The 16,959-nt window shown below is 37.3% G+C and overlaps 1 protein-coding gene across 6 annotated transcripts in view; it reads left to right on the forward strand.

The window, feature by feature from the left end:
- Window positions 1-16,959, forward strand: part of RBMS1 (RNA binding motif single stranded interacting protein 1) — a 148,340-nt gene that overhangs the window by 113,623 nt on the left and 17,758 nt on the right. For all 6 annotated transcript variants that reach the window (XM_048072270.2, XM_048072271.2, XM_048072269.2 and 3 more), the window contains exons 5-6: window positions 11,012-11,169; window positions 14,330-14,409. In XM_048072270.2, coding sequence (XP_047928227.1) covers window positions 11,012-11,169; window positions 14,330-14,409 — 238 coding nt within the window. The remainder of the gene's footprint in view (window positions 1-11,011; window positions 11,170-14,329; window positions 14,410-16,959) is intronic.

Here is a 16,959-nt window from a genome sequence, read left to right on the forward strand (position 1 = left end):
TATATTCTAATTAAATAAAAATATTCCAGTAATTAAACAGTAAACTCGGATGCTTTTTTATAAAATAGTCTGCAGCAGATCTAGCAAATCTTTTATAGTTATCCATTAGGTACAGATTGTTTTCAGATGAGATATTTTCCACAGCTTCTCAGTTGAGGAGAACAGTTAAGCTAACAACATAAAAAGTCTTTGGATAGGTTCCAGGGCAACAAAATGGAAACCATATGTTTCATACTTAATGCATGTTTCATTACAGCCATGATACAAACATACATGCTTACTGGAAAACACTGGACTTTTTTCTTTTTGTAATATTTTATGAATGTTTAATAAAGACCTTTTAATTAATCTTTAGTTTTTAGTTAATCACTTTGAAATATACACCAGATTTTTCAAAGCTTCTGTCTGCCATCTTACAGATTTATCTAGGTAGGAGGGGAGAAAGCAGAATACAAGTCAAGTAAATTCATTTTGCTAATAAAGAATTTTAGGTGATTTAATTGTCTTCTTGAATTGACTAGATGGAGAAGCTCTAATAATTCACTGTAGTAATCTAATGAATAGTTTCTTAGTTTTTCCCTTAGTATATATTTTTGAATCATTTCCTCTGCCAGTTAGTTGCAATACTGGTAATATTTCTTTCTGTTAGCGTTAATGAAAAAATGTGCACCATACTACTTGACAGTTTTGATTGATTTTCTGACACTTTGAGTCTGTCAAGCCTGCTGACCTGTGGGAAATCTGTAACTATAAAGTTTGCATTAGAGTGAAACTTGTTATTCTGCTTCTTAACAGGATAAGTGTTTGAATTATTTTCAAAAGAAAACCCAACAAAACCCACAAAACAACAACAACAATCAATAGTGACAACAAACAGTCACAAGTGACAGAGTTTGAGTGCTTTGATTTTCGTCTTTTTATTTTGAGCCATTGAATTGGGACGGGGAGGGTAGCGGTGCCTTTTGTCTGAAAAATCGTATCTCCACTGGGATGCTCCAAACTGAGGATCGCCACTCGCTTACAGTTCTTTTGACAAGATTAGCAAATCAGACTCTTCACATGCATGAAACTGTATGAAGTTTACTTGGATTTGTGTATTTTATATTCTCCTTTAACGTGTTAGCATTAGTGCTTTAAGGTGATTGTGCAGCAGTGAAGCTGTTTAATCTGGCACGTACCTGAATGTCACTCAGAAAGGACACAGTTTGTCAGCTGTCTGCCCAATGGATTTCCTCACTGACAGTGCAACTGCCTGAGTAACAAAGAGAAGTGCCTGCTGGCTGCGTTTGGGAAAGCATCCCCACACTGTGCTCATGGCTGTCAGTAGCACCGCTCCTAAGTCTTCACAACCTCCTCCTGGATTGCAGATGAAGCGGAAGGAAAAATTTTACTGTTGGGGCCTTGTTCGGAGTCTGACTGCCGTGAACCCCTTTTTGCAGCATCTTACTGTAGCTATATACAGATGAATTAAAAATTACTCAACTGTTGAAGGTCAGCTACAAATTGTAGTTTGGTAGAAACAGTCCAGATTATACTTATTAAAACTTCAGTTGTTTGTTTTGTAGAGATAATTTCAAATAATGACTGAGCTTTTCCTGTGCACTGGGTAAGCACGTGCTATACTCAGCTGTCTGCTTCCAAGCTGATCTGACTCCAGAAAAGTATAGTCTCATTTGCTATGTTTCAGCTATTGCTGAGCAGACTTGGAGAATTTGGGGCCTGAGACATAGCTTCGAGTCACATCCTGTGAGATCTGTCCCAGTGGGGCTCATTGTTTTTGGAGAAGTGGCCACGTCCTGGGAGATGTCACAATGATAGTGTCAATTAAGGAACCAAGTGTTAGACCATTGCTTAAGAAACGTTATGTCTTCAATTATCCTGCTCTTTCAGAGATCTGGATTTGGAAAACTTTACTAAGACAATTAGACTCGAGCAACTTGAAATTTATTTATTTATTTTTTGCTGTGTGCTGGTTAATAGCATCTTCTGGTGACAGCTGAAATGGAAACACCTCTAACAATTCCTGTTGGTCAGATAATTCTTCTGAGAGCTTACAGAAGATGGTTACTGTTACAGAAGATGGTTACTGCACTGCCAGGGCGATGGGAGTAGCTTTTTGACTGAAAATTAAAATGGGGGTGATGGGTAATATCCCCTTTCCTCATTTCCATTGGTGTATTTCCAGCATTCAGTTTTCTTTTCCAGTGTGCACCAGTGGCTGTGGAAGGGGATGAGGAGATGACGTGAGCTGTGGTGGCAGCCAATTTGTTTCAGGACGCAGTTCAAAACCAACAGCTTATCTCTTTACACTAGAGATGATGTACAGAAAGAGCAGATGCATGTCTTGCAAGAGTACGGTTATTTCTAAGCTAGATAGTAACTGGCTGAGAGTCTAATTTTTATTTTGGTTCATTTTAATTTCTTCTTGAAATTTCTTTTATTAGTTTATTGTCCTCACTCCTCGAGGAACGCTTCAATAAGAAACCAATAATAATGTTCAAAAATTCAGACTGTGCATAGCTGTGCATTCTTAGATAAGATTAGGAGTAGTATTGAACAGCTCTTACCATTTTCATAGCTAGTTTTGATCTTTTATTAAAGCTGGGCTGCTGAGTACCTCTCTGCTTTCATGAACTTATGAAAAATGGGATCTAAGATTTGTTCAGCAGTCCCCTGTTACTAAAGAATGACAAAGGAAAAAGATTTCTTTTTAAATGTCTTCATAGTTGTTTGAATACTGTAGCTTTCAGGGGATGTGGAGTTTGGGCACATGCTGACTCAAGAGGAATATAACACTGCTTAAAAGAGAATTTTGTAGAAATGGTATTTTAAAACGACCATTAAAATAACAAATCCTGTTTTGAAAACTAGTGAGGATGCTTAGAAACATTTGACTGAATTCCAGGTCTTTTTAATTTTGGGAGGGGAGACTATGACAATACATAACCTAGGATATATCTGAAATGTTACTTTTATAGGGTTTAGTCAATTAAGATTTAATTGTACCTTACATTTTTTCCTAAATAATCCACAAAATAGATCTTTGTGCATGAACAGTACAGACAATATCATAAACACTACCGATCTGTGTTAGAAAAGTTATGGTTGCTATCAGGGTGAATTTTTATTATCTGAGAAATTTCTCTCTCCTCTTCCCACGCCAACCCAAAAGCAAAAGTAGTGAGATAAGTGTAGAATTCTGTGCTGTTCAGAGCAGATAGCAAATGGCTTTGTATAGGAAGGTAGGTGCGTGCAGAAAATCTACTGTACATTGGCATTTTGAATGAAGATTTAAAAAAAAAAAAGAATCAGACAGCAAGGTCTGAAAGTTATGGAGATATGAGTATCCCAGATCCTCCTAAATTTTTGACCTTGAACTTAACATCAGGCATTTGAAGTCAATGTTACGAGATTTTCTCTCATTGAATAGTATTCAACTGTGTTTAGCTTGGTGCTACAGAAGTAACTGTGTTTCAGATGGGTGGACAAGTGATCCTTTTAACAGGAAAATTGGAATCAATTCTTATTCTTCCTGATGTAAACCAGTATGTAAATATAAAAGGTAAAAATGAACTACTGAATAAGAAAGGTTTATAAAAAAAACAAACACAACATAATTCTTGTCAGCTTTCTGTCTAGCAAACTTAAGCCATGAGAAGTACGATTGTGCTTGCAGCCTGGATAAAGCCAAGCTCTTTAGTGATATTTAGTCTTTTCCAGTTTGTGTTTTCCTTTTTTTTTTTCCTACAGAAACACAAACTTATTTTTGGTAAATGTGAACTTACAACAGAACCCATGAAAGTAGTGCATGGGCTTGGAGGATTTCTGCGGACAATGAAATTTGTTAATTTGAGCCAAGGAATGTTGTTCCATTTACTAATGTGCATTTTTGGGGGAAGACTCATTGTTTATCCATTGAAAGATTTCCCCACAGTCACATATTTTTAGGACTTAGCTCTTCAGATTCATAATTTTATATTTTCTTCCTTAAAGTCTTCACTTCCTTAAAATCTTCGCATACTTACTGAAGCATTGAAGCAAGAAAGTATACTCATGCGGATTGCATTTGATCTTGCATTAACAAACCACTGAATGTTTTCCTGTATTTCAGGCATGTGCAAAACATTAGGGCCGCCTTTAGACTTGTTGTGTCAGAAGGATGCCCATGATAACAATGCAAAATAAGTTTTAAAGCATACTCTGACTGTTCAGCAGTCACGAGGTAACTGTTTCCATTTTCTGGAGCAGTCTCTTGACCCTTAAAGCAACACAAAACTCTGTCTTAAACGTGGGGCTGTTTTTTAGTTTCTTATAAATGTTAGCCCTTTGAGATCATGTTGATGCACCAGAACCCAGAGACGAATAAACTTGTCATCTTTATATTCTGTACAAATGGTTAGAAAGGCAGAACAGTGGAGCACTCCCCACGGGTTGGTAGCTGTATCTTTCTTTCCAGTTAAGTCCAATTTTTATATTCTAAACTTACTATAGATGACTTTTTTTCCAAACATGTTTGGAAAAGATGATCTGTAACACTAGAGTGTGAATTACACAGCAGGTATGTTTTTTGGGAGGAAAGGTCTGCTTAGCCACTTGTCTTTGTCTTTACAACAGAAGTCAAGGCTGTTCCATGGCTATTAAAAACAATGCATTAAGGGTAGTCTTCTTTCACGTCGCTGATGAAGAACATGGTTTTGAGTTACAAGAATGAGAAACAGCTAACTTTTATGACTTTTAATAATGTATTGCTTTTTGTACTTGTCTTCACTGTGGCAACCTTCTGGAGAATTAAATCAGTTTTCATTCCTACAGAGTAAAGTAAGAAAATAAGTTTAGGTTACCATGGTAGCATGTGCACTTAATCTAACTAGAGAAGGTAGGCATATTGCAGTAGTATTTATTCTGCATCTGGGTTTCTGAATGCCAAAGAACAGATGACAAGCAAACAGGAGCAGATTTCTACAGCAGTTTTTAGAAACTCTCTTATAAGAGGAGTTTTCTTTTTACCTAGTTTGTAGTGCCTTCTGTAGGCAATAGTATTAAGTCCTATGGCAATAGATTGTCTTAAGTAAGTGTAATCAGTTTCCTTCCATTTGGGTACTTAAATTTCAATTAGCTATAATAAAAAAATAGAGGGTAGTTGTTTTAAATATAGTGGGCATTACTGCAGAACCGTGTTCTTACAAGTCATTTTACAATAAATTGAAAGTAAGCCTAATTTTGCTTACCTGTGGCCTAAATGACCGTCACTTCCGGAATTGCATTTGCATTAAATAAGCCAGTTAACAGCTGCTTCCCTTGAATATGCAGCTTCAGCCCACAAAAGTCTTAGCTCAGTTGCGAAGTAGTGCTGTGCGTTGTTCCGACCAGGGTCGATTGCCCTCTTAGGAGCTTTGGTGGGCTCATTCAGCTTTCTGCTGAAAACGATGGCATCCGTGAGCAATATCCAGCACTGGCAGGGTGCAAGTCAGTGCCCTTGGAGCAAAGGGCGCAAGGAATAAAAAGGAATATATGGCTGCAGTGATTGATTGCAAACTTGAACACAGTGCTTATTGTAGTTAAACATTACTTTTCAGACAGTTCTGATTTATAATACAGATGTGCTTGTGAAAATGAATTAAAATACTTAGCTTATTAATCATATACAGTGTTTGTGGAATTCTGGATAAGAAGTGAAGATCATGGCAGTGATTTTTCCACTGAATTGTCTTGTTAACAGTCTGTGGTCAGACAGTATTAAAACTGTGGCTAAAACAGACATATTTTGGTGAGACGCAGGCCAACTGTAAAATTTAAAGTAGTTTCTATATGTAGGCAGACAAGCATTTAATCCCTTCCCTATCAGCCAGAGGATCTTCCATGCTGTGAGCAGTGACTAGTCACATGTTTCTGAATGGCTATCTGTTAACTGTGACCTTACATAGAGCAAGAGAAAACAGATGTCTTATCATTTTGCCAAGTTTCTTGCTTGCAATTTAGGAACGGTTCCACACGCACAGGGAGGTTTTTGTTAATTTCTTTCAGATGATGGTAAAGCCTTTCACGTTATGTAGGACTCAAGATCACCACTTTTCTACAGAAATGAACGTTAGTGGTTGACCATTTCTATTCTCTTATTCCAGAGAAATACTTTATCTTGTAGTCAGCTTATTAAGTTAGTGTTGTAAGTGCTGTTTGGGAATAAGAAGGGCATTGAACTGAAGGTGCACTGTTCTGCAAGTTTTGTTTTACTGTGCCCCGCTAGAGAAGTTCTGGACGCACAACTAAAGGTGTTTGAGAAAAGACCAATAGAAACTTGCTGATGTGAATTGCTAAAAATAAGACTTCCTGGTTTCCTCAGTAATGTGCATTCTTATGGTAGCCCACAAATTCCCTAACATTGCTCATAATCTGCAAAGTGCTGCATGCTTTCAGTGTCTTTCAGGACCTAGAATCATAGAATAACCCAAGTTGGAAGGGACCCACAAGGATCATTGAGTCCAACTCCCAACAACCTGCTGAAGGCTGTGTTAACTGAGGAGACCCTACATGAGATATGAAGACTCTCAAGCAGTTTTCCTAGATCATTTAGATCAAAAAAAAAAAAAAGAAATCCCAATGGTTCAGTGGTTTATATTTTAATGTTGGCTTACTACCCTAAGTAGGAACCTCTCCACTGACTTCAGTAATTCTTCTTGATCATTCTCATAATATTGTACAAATAATTTCATGTATTGTACAAATAATTTTCATGAGATTTGAAATTCCTAAGGTGAAAGCAGATGATGTGGTTTCATGGATTTCAACCACAGAAAAATCTACCTTTGAAAGCACTTAGAATGATTACGGTCTATAGGCAAAGTTTGAGCAGGATGGTTATGTTTGCAGATATATTTGCCCTTTGCACTTCTTTGCTGAATTGCAGAACAAACATTAGAAACTTGTATATCAAAGGAGTTAATTTTCCCTTCTTAAACAGAAGTGTAATAACTATGTGAACTGTGTTATGGTGGGATGGGTTTCATTAAGGAAGGAAATCACAGAACTTAATGTATTAAACTGCTGTTTCCAGAGAGAGACAGAGGGACAAGTTAAAAAGTTTCCCTCTCTCAAAACTTCCTGAATTTTTAACTGTTTAACCATTTTCCATGCCAAATCCTTTTATAAAAGCAAACATCTGTTTGTACAGTGCCTTTTGTGTAAGACAGGATAAAGATGGATGTGAAGTTCTGGTTGTGGTTGCCATTTGGAAGTCAGCTTGGAAATGCAGCGTGTTCTAAGGGAAAGGAAATGATTTGCTTCTTACAATCTCCTCACACTTACCAAGATAGCTGTTTTAAGACTTATTCTTGTGGAGAAGACAGAAGCTGCATGATGACATGAATAATTGAGATGGGGGGGGGGGGGGGGGGGAGGAGGAGGGTATTTTACATGCTAATAGGTGTAATTTTTCTACTGCCAAACTGCATAAAATTCCAGATACACTTTAGAAAGGAGTTTGGTCTTCCTTTACATCTACCCCAACAGTATTATCCTCATTTTGTAAACCAGCTATTCTGAGTACCGATGGCAGTCTTTTTTTCCTGCAAAACGAAGAAGTGGGTTAAATGAATTTATCCTGTTAGATTGATCCTACGGTTGAATGACTTCCACTCTTGGGCAGCTGTGGGTTTGGGGTACTGCCGAAGCATCTGCAGTGTAGTTATAACCTCAGTGCACTTTGGCATGTGTTTGTTGGCATTTTAACTATTTTGTTCTGGGAGAATTACAGAGGAATGAAATTCCAGCTAGTATCCCAGAATTTCGTTGTGACAGCCCGATCCATTGAACTTTTTGCCTTTCGTCTCCCATGTTAGCCTTTTTTTTTTTTTTTAAACGAGCTATGGGCTTACCTAGAAGTATCTTCAAACTCCCTTTTTTCCACTGTGGTCAGTATGTCCCACTGGTGGACCAAAAGCAGAAATAACTGAATCCCTGGGAGTATTCAGGCTGTAACAGACTGACATAGAGAAAGTGTCAGGCAAGTAGAAGTAAGTCCTTACCAGTCACTCCTTCGGCACTTACCTGATAGAGACCCTATCAGTTACTAATACAAGGTAAGGATTGTTTCGTGGAAATCAAGCCAAATTTCTCCATCACTAATGCTTTCTGTCCTTAGAAAGACTTCCTGACACTGCCCCCATCCCCCCTTTTTCCCCCCACCCTTAGTTCCAAAGGGATTTGCAATTTGGGGTAGTGGTGACGTTGCTAATACTCTTAAAGAGTTAAGCATTCCCTTCATTTCCTCTAACAACATTGTGACACGATTTATGGCATGAAGCTCTCTGCTTAGGTGGACAGGTGCAAGAACTGAGCTTCCCAGCATGTATGGAGGAGGATCTTCATGTGGTACAGTGAATTGCAGGAGGCTTTGTGTCCTTTGTGGCAAGGAAAGCTTGTGACCTCTCATCCTTAATACTCCACATATAATGCAAAAGTATGGTAACCCCACAGTCTGGAATAGGAGCTTGGGACAAGGGGAATGTGGTCTCCCCAGTTACCCAAATAAAACATTGCTCTGACATTCTACGGTTAAGTGAGTTTCTTTCTCTATTATTTGTTTTTGAATGTGAGATTTATTTTTTAGCATGTATATTGCATTTTTATTAGTGTGAACAAAATCTGCTATTTATTTTCTCATCCTTCCAAAGATTGTTAGGCTTTTTAATGAGAACATTTTATAATATAATTCAGGCTTTCCGATAATATAGAGTAAAAGAATTAGCAAAGTAGGTGAAAATATTCAAAGGATCTGATTTTCAGCCTGTATACTGTTTCAGGTTATTTAGAGAAGTTTTAGGATACTTGTGTGCAATATATTTCACAGCTTATAATAAAAAGTTTAAAAAATCCAAATTTTTCCTTTCAAATACTATTCTGAGTTTCAGGAAATTACGCTATAGCTAGAAGTGCAATTTTGTGATGCCTGTGGCTAAAACTTTCAATAGAAAGGTTTTGTTAATAGCATTCATTAAAGAAGAAAGTAAGCCTTCATATCTTAAGGTATAACCCCAAATTGTCTAACACAATCTAAGTAACAAACAAATCCTAAAAACTTGAAAGTTATCTTCACCTCACATTCCTAGCTGAGGAAATGTAAAATGTATGTCAAAAACGTAGCTGTTGTAACACAGATTTTTCCCTCACAGTTGAACACTCCCAGCAGTGAATATTAATGTGAACTATGGGTTCCCTGGGAATCTGTTTTCTCATCTTCTCTTTCTGCTGATTTTTCTAATCCAAAAGACAAGTCAGGTGTTCAAAGATAATTTAAATGACAAACTTATATGTGTACTGTACAGATTCACTATTACTGGTGGTGGGTGTTGTTCCCATTAGGTAACAAAAGGAAACGTGTGCTAATTAAATGCCATATGTAATGGACTGTAAAGGGACTGCATAGGATAACACTCAGGCACTTGAAAAAGTTTGTGTTTTGTAAGTTGCATGGGATTTCAGTGTGGCTAGAAATTAAGAGTTGTGTCGGTGGCATTGTGTGCAGATCGGGAGGGTGTAATGGGAACATTTCCCTTTTATAGATCCTATGATGCTAAATTTTCTTAAAAACAAAAAACTTAAAGAAAACTTCAAAACATTAGCCCTTTTCATTCTGTGCAGGAGGGCTAACTTAACAGTACTGTTGCTAACTTATTGTATAATTAATTTATTTTCTATCCTGGATATCACCTCTCAGTTGGTACTGCTGTTTCCAAGGATAAAAAAAGGAAAGAGAGTTAAGTCTTGGGCATTTTAAGTACAGAAATGAGTTCTCACACTCCAAAAAATAATGAAAGTTAAAAATGGGGAAGCAAATTGTCCGCTTAAAGACCGACTCTATTTTTTTTCACTGAGTCTTGCATTCAGTTAGAAAGGGCTAAGTTAGCCCTCCTGCACAGAATGAAAATATGCCAAGGCCTATGCCGATAAAATTATATTTCTTTCATGTCACGCCATTCCTAATGCCAGAGAAGTTCTGAGTATTCTGCATGCTGCAGACACGTACATCTATACAGGAAGCCACAATGACATCATCAAGGTTTTACACAACTGTAAGGGCCAAATCATATAGATCTGTGTACATTAAGAATGTATTTCATCACAGAGCATGGCCAGCAATCAGCAGCATGAGAGAGATGCAAGAGATGCCTCCTTAACCACAGCTGGAGAATCTGTAGACAAACTGGAAATGATCGATTTCAGCAGAAATGTTTCTTTGATTAAGGTGGAATTTCTTGCTATGTACATAGATCACAAAAAGTAGATAGCCATAAGGTCAGCAGAATTGCAAAGATGTGACTACATTTGTCTTCTATATCTAATACGAACCCTAATCGCTCATCTACTGGCTGTCCTCTGTCATTTTATCTGTCTCTAGAAAAAAATTTGGAACACTTTTGTATTGTTTCAATGCATAATGCAAAAGTCTGATGAAAACTCAAAAATGTTTGTGTGTGGGAGAGAGCAAGTGTCCCACTCACTTTTGTGTACCTCATCCTATTATTATGGTAATATTTTGTCAATGTACATATTTCTAAATGCATTATTTCCTTGTTTCCCCTTATTATTTTCATTTTCTTATTCTAATCTTTTCTGGCTTTAGTTTACATTTAGCTTTTTGTTTTGTTTTTGATTCTTTCCACCAGTGTTGTATTTCCTTTTATTTCCTCCTTTGTGTTGCTTTTGCTGCTGCTTCTTTCAAAAAAAAATCTGAAACATTAAGTTGTAATACGTACGATAAACTGGTCAATAATTCACCTTTATCTCCACTTTAAAAACTGTCCTTGTCAGCAGTATATAATATCAGGAGAAGGGGAGCTTCTCTTAGGAATACTATGTACAGTGACAAAAGATGGAGATTGCTAATCCAAGGGATCCAAGTCGCCTGAGAAGTAAACTCTGTAGCAGTATTTACATGTAATGGTTCTTATATTTTGTATTCAAAATGTCTTGCCCATTGCTAGGACAATAACACTTGTTTTTAATTCTGTTTCAGCAACAAGAACAGGATCCAACTAACTTATACATTTCCAATTTGCCGCTTTCAATGGATGAGCAGGAGCTTGAGAACATGCTTAAACCGTTTGGGCAGGTTATCTCTACGAGGATATTGCGTGACTCGAGTGGGACAAGCCGTGGTGTTGGCTTTGCCAGGTACTTCAGTGTCCTTAGCAGTGCTGGCTGCATTTTTCCTTTGTTAATTGAAGAGACCAGAATAGGAGGAAAATGGCAGAGGTTGTAAAAAAAATGATAATAGTTTTAAAGAAAAGGGATACCTAGACAAATATATCAGCCGGGCTTTGTTAATTTATCCTATGCTTAAGCAAATATGGCTGTGTCTCATCTTGCTTATATGGTTAAATCTGCATCTGTTGTTCTTACTGGACAACTATCTAGAATAAGAGTTCACCCTCCACCACTTCCTTTTCTTCCTTATACTTCTCCTTTCTGCTCTGTGCCTGACGCAAGGGTTATGCGGGGCTTCACAGAAACTTCTGCTGTGACATTTCTGGCTTTAGAGGCCTGAATTCCAGACAGAGACCATAAGGAAGGACAGCAGCCCCCCCCCCCCCCCCCCCCAATTTTTTCTTCGTTACTTCCTCTGAGAAAATCCACTTGTCATCACTCTTTGAATGTCAGTCCTTTGAATTTTCTGGCTCATTAAAGCTGTCATTTGGGAAACAAAATATTCACTTACTGTAAATCTCACCTTAAAATGTTTGGCAGCTCAGTCGATTATGCCTCCTAAATCAACAAGAATAAATATTTTCAATAAATGAGTAGATACCTCCCAGATATTCTCTTCATGTGTGTCTACCTTTTCTGTGGTTAAAAAGTAATTTCTTCCGGGGTCTTTTCATTGAAGCCTTTTCTGTATCTTTCTGGTATTTTTCCATCTCTGATTAAGTACTGCTTAAACCCAGTATGGCAATCATATTTAGTGCCTTTAGATTGGAGTTTTCCATTATCAAAAATAGGAGCATGCTTTGAGCAAAGAACTGGGATTCTCAAAAACATGTTGTGAAATTTCTGTCAACGGTCAAATTCCAATAATTCAGAAGTTTAGCCAATATTACAATAGCTCTTTATTTGAACAAATAGCAAAGTCTAAAATTAGTGCACAGAAAGGAACTGGAGAAATTATATCTCCTGATGAAGCCGAAATTTTTAGGGACTGGTATCCCTGTGAGTTGGCTGTAGGTAATTCACGGGACTGTAATTTTTTCCCCTCTCAAAATGATGTATTTGCTTGGAAAACTGTCTGTTTTCAAGAAGACACAACAAAAGAATAAAATTAGAAAGAGTGGAATGATACTCCTTTATTTAATAGTGGTTCCTACCTATTTTTTCCTGTCCCCTTGAAATAAATCAGTAAGTGTTTCTAATACTTCTTGTGTACATTTAATTTGGCAATTTTTCATATAAGCATATGCATATGTTTGAATATGAACTCAGTACAAAACATATACAAAACACGCATACATGATTTTGGATCATGTACAAAGTATGTATCCAAAAATTGTATTTACTAATTTTGAAAATAGTGGTACTTGCTTAAGTACAGCATTCACTTTTTGGTATTACGAATGAAAGGGCAGAATCCAGTAAGATTCCAGCTATATTTCAGTAGGCTTTATGAATTTATGCAGTCTTTTCTCTCTAAACTTTCTTACTAACTCTACCTTGAATCCACAGTGGTATTTTAGGAATGCTTTTATTCTAATATGGTCAGAAGAGTTTTAAAATTTTATGTAGAAGTCCAAAAGACTTGTTTGTATCCAAAATGTTACTGGTACTGAAAGCATTAGGAAAGATTAATTTTAAAGTATTTTATCAGTAGGTTCTTTATTATGCATTGTATGTTTTATATATACAGATGCATTATTATTTTATATATATTTATTTATTTATAGATACACACCTACATACATTATACATAATTTACAGAATAAGTTGTTACTGTGATACCTACTCAAAATTTCTTCCTTTCTGCAAGGTAGATATTGGAACATTATTACATAAATATTAAAATTGCATAAAGAAACATGTAGACATTAAATAAAGATTTTCATTTCTTGCCTTTGGGAGCATTTTACTAAGTTAATAAAGGATAATATATTTTATCAAGTCCAGGCTTGACTTTGAAACTAAGTTATATTGTTTGTTTCATATGAGAAAAAAAATAGATTTCTTTGATTCAGATCCAAGAATTCAGAACTTCTGTAAATTGTCTAGAAGGTGGTTTTGAAACCATAAAGAAAACTTTTTGTTTAGTCTGGCATTTTGATGATTTTGGTTGTTGTCTGTGACTACATTTCATAGGCCCATGCAGAAAGGCAATCAGAATTAAAAAGTGCTAGGACTTACTAACTTCTAGCACTGCTTCTTTGCTGCTGAGGTCATTGGGCATAATTTGTGGATCTGCATTACAGAACTCAGTGAGCAAATGAAAAGAAAATCCCTGTTAAACACCCAAACGTCATCTTGCAGACAGCTGCAAAATATATTCTTCTATTAAAATATGTTTTGTTTTCCTTGCACGTCTCAGTCATCTGTTCCAATTTAGTCCAAGCTGGTAGTTAGGGCCGACACATCTACATTGCAATGTAAGGATGTAGCTGCAACCTGTGGAGCCACTCCCAGTCTAGCAGTACCTCACCAATAGTCCACCCAGGCCATTAAGGCTAGTTTTGACAACATAAGTGCACTAACCTGTTCAGGATGCTGGATAAATTCTCAGCAGCAGCCACAGCTGTTATGTTATTGGTCCTGTTTGGAAGGTAACAATGATTAAATTAGGGACAGGTACGTCATTTAGTTGTAATGATGCATATAAACTAAAAGCTGCAAAGGCAGTTTGGGTCATGCAGTCAGGCATGTTTATATTTCAGTTTTGTACTCTTAAACTGTACAGACACTTCAGTATCCTCTATCAGTAATGGCATTAACATTTGTTATATTCATCATGGACACTTAGAATTCAGTTATGAATGTGTATTCATCTCCTTTCCTCAAGACAGCAAAAGTACTACAGCTATCCATGTTCTATGTAATCTCTAAATAAATAAGAGTGTTATATTTGAAGTTTGGCGTTAACTTTGGCATTTATACTGCATAAAAAGTTAACTGATTTCAGTTTTACCTTTCTGAAGCTGTGTATTCTCAGAAAACATTCTCTCTGTTGCTCTCATACAGGAAAACAAGCCACAAAAGTGAAGCAAGAATAAGAAAGAAGTATACTTTAAAAGGCAGAAATGTGGGAATCTGGATGAGTATTTAATTTATGTAAATTATTCTTTTTTTTTTTTCTTAGGATGGAATCAACAGAAAAATGTGAAGCAGTGATTGCTCATTTTAATGGAAAATTCATAAAGACACCAGCAGGAGTTTCTGGTATGTTGCATATATTTCTAACAAGATGAATGAATGGGTTACTGCTTACATAGTGGGAGCCTGTTAGGCTGATTGTTGTATCTGGTTTCTCATTCAGAGGCAGGCTTATTAAAATTAAACTGTTTCATGTTAGGTGACTGTAATACGTGCTCACTTGGAACACGGTATATCACTTTGCTACTCCAAAAATTTTCTAGGAATCTAGTACTGTTCTCTCCTAGCAGATAAGACAACCAGCTAAGATGCCTTGAGCCAGCTGTACACAAATTTACACACCACATAATCCCAGCTGAAGTCAGGAGACAAGTATGTGTTGTATGTGTATCAGAACTGAGTTTGGCTGATCGTCTGTGAACAATTTATCTTTTCAAAGAGGCAAAAGAATGGACTACTTTTGCCATCTGTTGATGATTTTTCCAAAGTAATTTTGTAAAAAGATTTGATCAAAAAAAAATAGATTCTGAGCAGTGCATTTGTGCCAGGCATTTTCATTCATTGGGAGATTTTACTCTCAAGTCAAAGCAGGTTTTGAGGTTCTTCAGGACGATGAAAGGAGATCAGCAAGAAAAATGGTTCTAGAAACATCATGCAAGGCAAAACGCAGAGAAACTACATAGTGCGATTTTTTTCTGTCATGCCACGTTCCCCGTCAGTGTGCCTGTTTTGTCAGCACTCTTTCTAAGAGAGTAAATGTACATTCCATAAACACTTGAAATGAGGAAAGGAAATTCAGAGCAGCAGAGTAAAACAGAAAGAGAACAGGACAATAAAAGAGGAAAGAATACATGCCTGACATTCCAGACTGCTTTTGGTAGCCATTTTATTGCAGATCCCAAGTGGGAATTTTACAAATTACATTGCTGATGTGGTTGCTTGAAGCCACCTTTATCCCGCTGGTGAAACGTTTTCCAGAGCCAGACCTTGACACGGAGAAAGAGGAAAGCAGCCATCAGCAGGCAGAAAAGAATGTAGCTTGTTTAGTAAAAATGCATACATGCTTCATCCCTGAAAGATTACTCCAGTTTGAGACAGTCTGTGCTGCGGTAGGGATGGCAGGCTGCTTCAGAGCACAGGAAACCACTCCCTTCACCAGCATTAATCTAATGCAGGGTTTTGACTTCACTAGCTTTTGTGGACCCTTTGCGCTGGGATTGATTGCTGAGGCTACAATTATTTTGTTGAAATTTCGTTATACGTAGGGGCTGTAACATTTATTTTTCTATTGCAGATATTTAGCAATCTGTGTTTTATGAGACGGAAAATCCCTCTAGGGGCAAGGAGATCATGGAATGATTTTCTCTGAACGCTGACTGTGCTCTGATCCGCCCTCCATGATTAGTTTTACAGTGCTGCTATGGCTTGGACATAATTAAGAGTAAAAAGTATGGAGAAACCAAGAGTTCAAATTAACATATAGGGCTTTCTATTCAATTAGAGACAGTAAAAAGCTGTAACAGAACCTCCTATTAGTGCTTTTTAGTTTGCTCATTCTTATTCTCACTTGCATTACGCTGTTCTCAGGGAATGAGCCATCAGGCGTAACATTGTTAATCATTGTCCCTGGTGGGCCGCTGCTGAAGCTGGACTTGCACCCTTTTATTATCAGGTTCAAGCTGCTGCGCCGAGTTATAAGAACGGTTTCTGCAGAGTGTAGAGGAAAATGTTTACCAGGAAAGTAATTAATTTGCACAGATAGAGGGAAAAAGAGAGTGAAAATTTGCACAGAATTGACAGTTGTCAGAAAAGTGAAACTGAAGAGGGGTCTCAGGATGTAATCCACCTCCTGGACTTTAACCTGCGGTGCTGACTTGCCAACTGCAGCGTAGTCATTTGGGCTCTCTGTCTAAAACATGTAAAGAAGCACACACCTCCAGAGACTGATGTATCTGTTGTCAGCTGTCTTCATGGCCACAGAGAGTATCTAGATGAGTGGCTCAGAATGAGATAACTCCAAATGTCTGAAAGTCAGTTAAGTGAGATGAGTCGTACACTCCATGATGCTGAAAAATGCTACAGATGAGTAGGTGTATAAAGGAGTCACGCGAACCAAGTTTGTTAAAGATCCTCAATTTTGTTGCACAGGTTATAGCCCCAGCTGTACTTTTCCATGCTGGTGTTGTGAAGTTGTGTTGCTCCTTTCCCTTTGATTTTTATAGTGTTCAATTTCATCCTGGAGTTCCTCACCACATAGCAGGCGTGTGTCCAATAATGCAGGCTTATAGGAGGGTGCAGCTTGCACACGATGATAGTAGGCTGCAGTTTGCCAAAAAGTGGGGCAGAGTCATGGGGCTGCTGTGGTCTTAGACTACCTTCACAGAGAAGGGGGATGCAGTGGGAAAGCTCTTGCACAAACAAAGGCTAAGAAAATGTTTTGAAATAGATTAGCATCTTTGGGGGTTATAGAGCATCAAGATCAAATACATCCAAAATAAAATCGTAGAACTGGAACTATGTTTAAATTAAAACATTGTGTCCTAGAAACTTGGCTAAAATCAGCAAAGGGAGCTGGCTATAAAAACACTGCTATCAGGATGAGGAGGGTAGGAGAGA

Source organism: Anser cygnoides, chromosome 6 (assembly GCF_040182565.1).
Source record: "Anser cygnoides isolate HZ-2024a breed goose chromosome 6, Taihu_goose_T2T_genome, whole genome shotgun sequence".
NCBI lineage: Eukaryota > Metazoa > Chordata > Aves > Anseriformes > Anatidae > Anser > Anser cygnoides.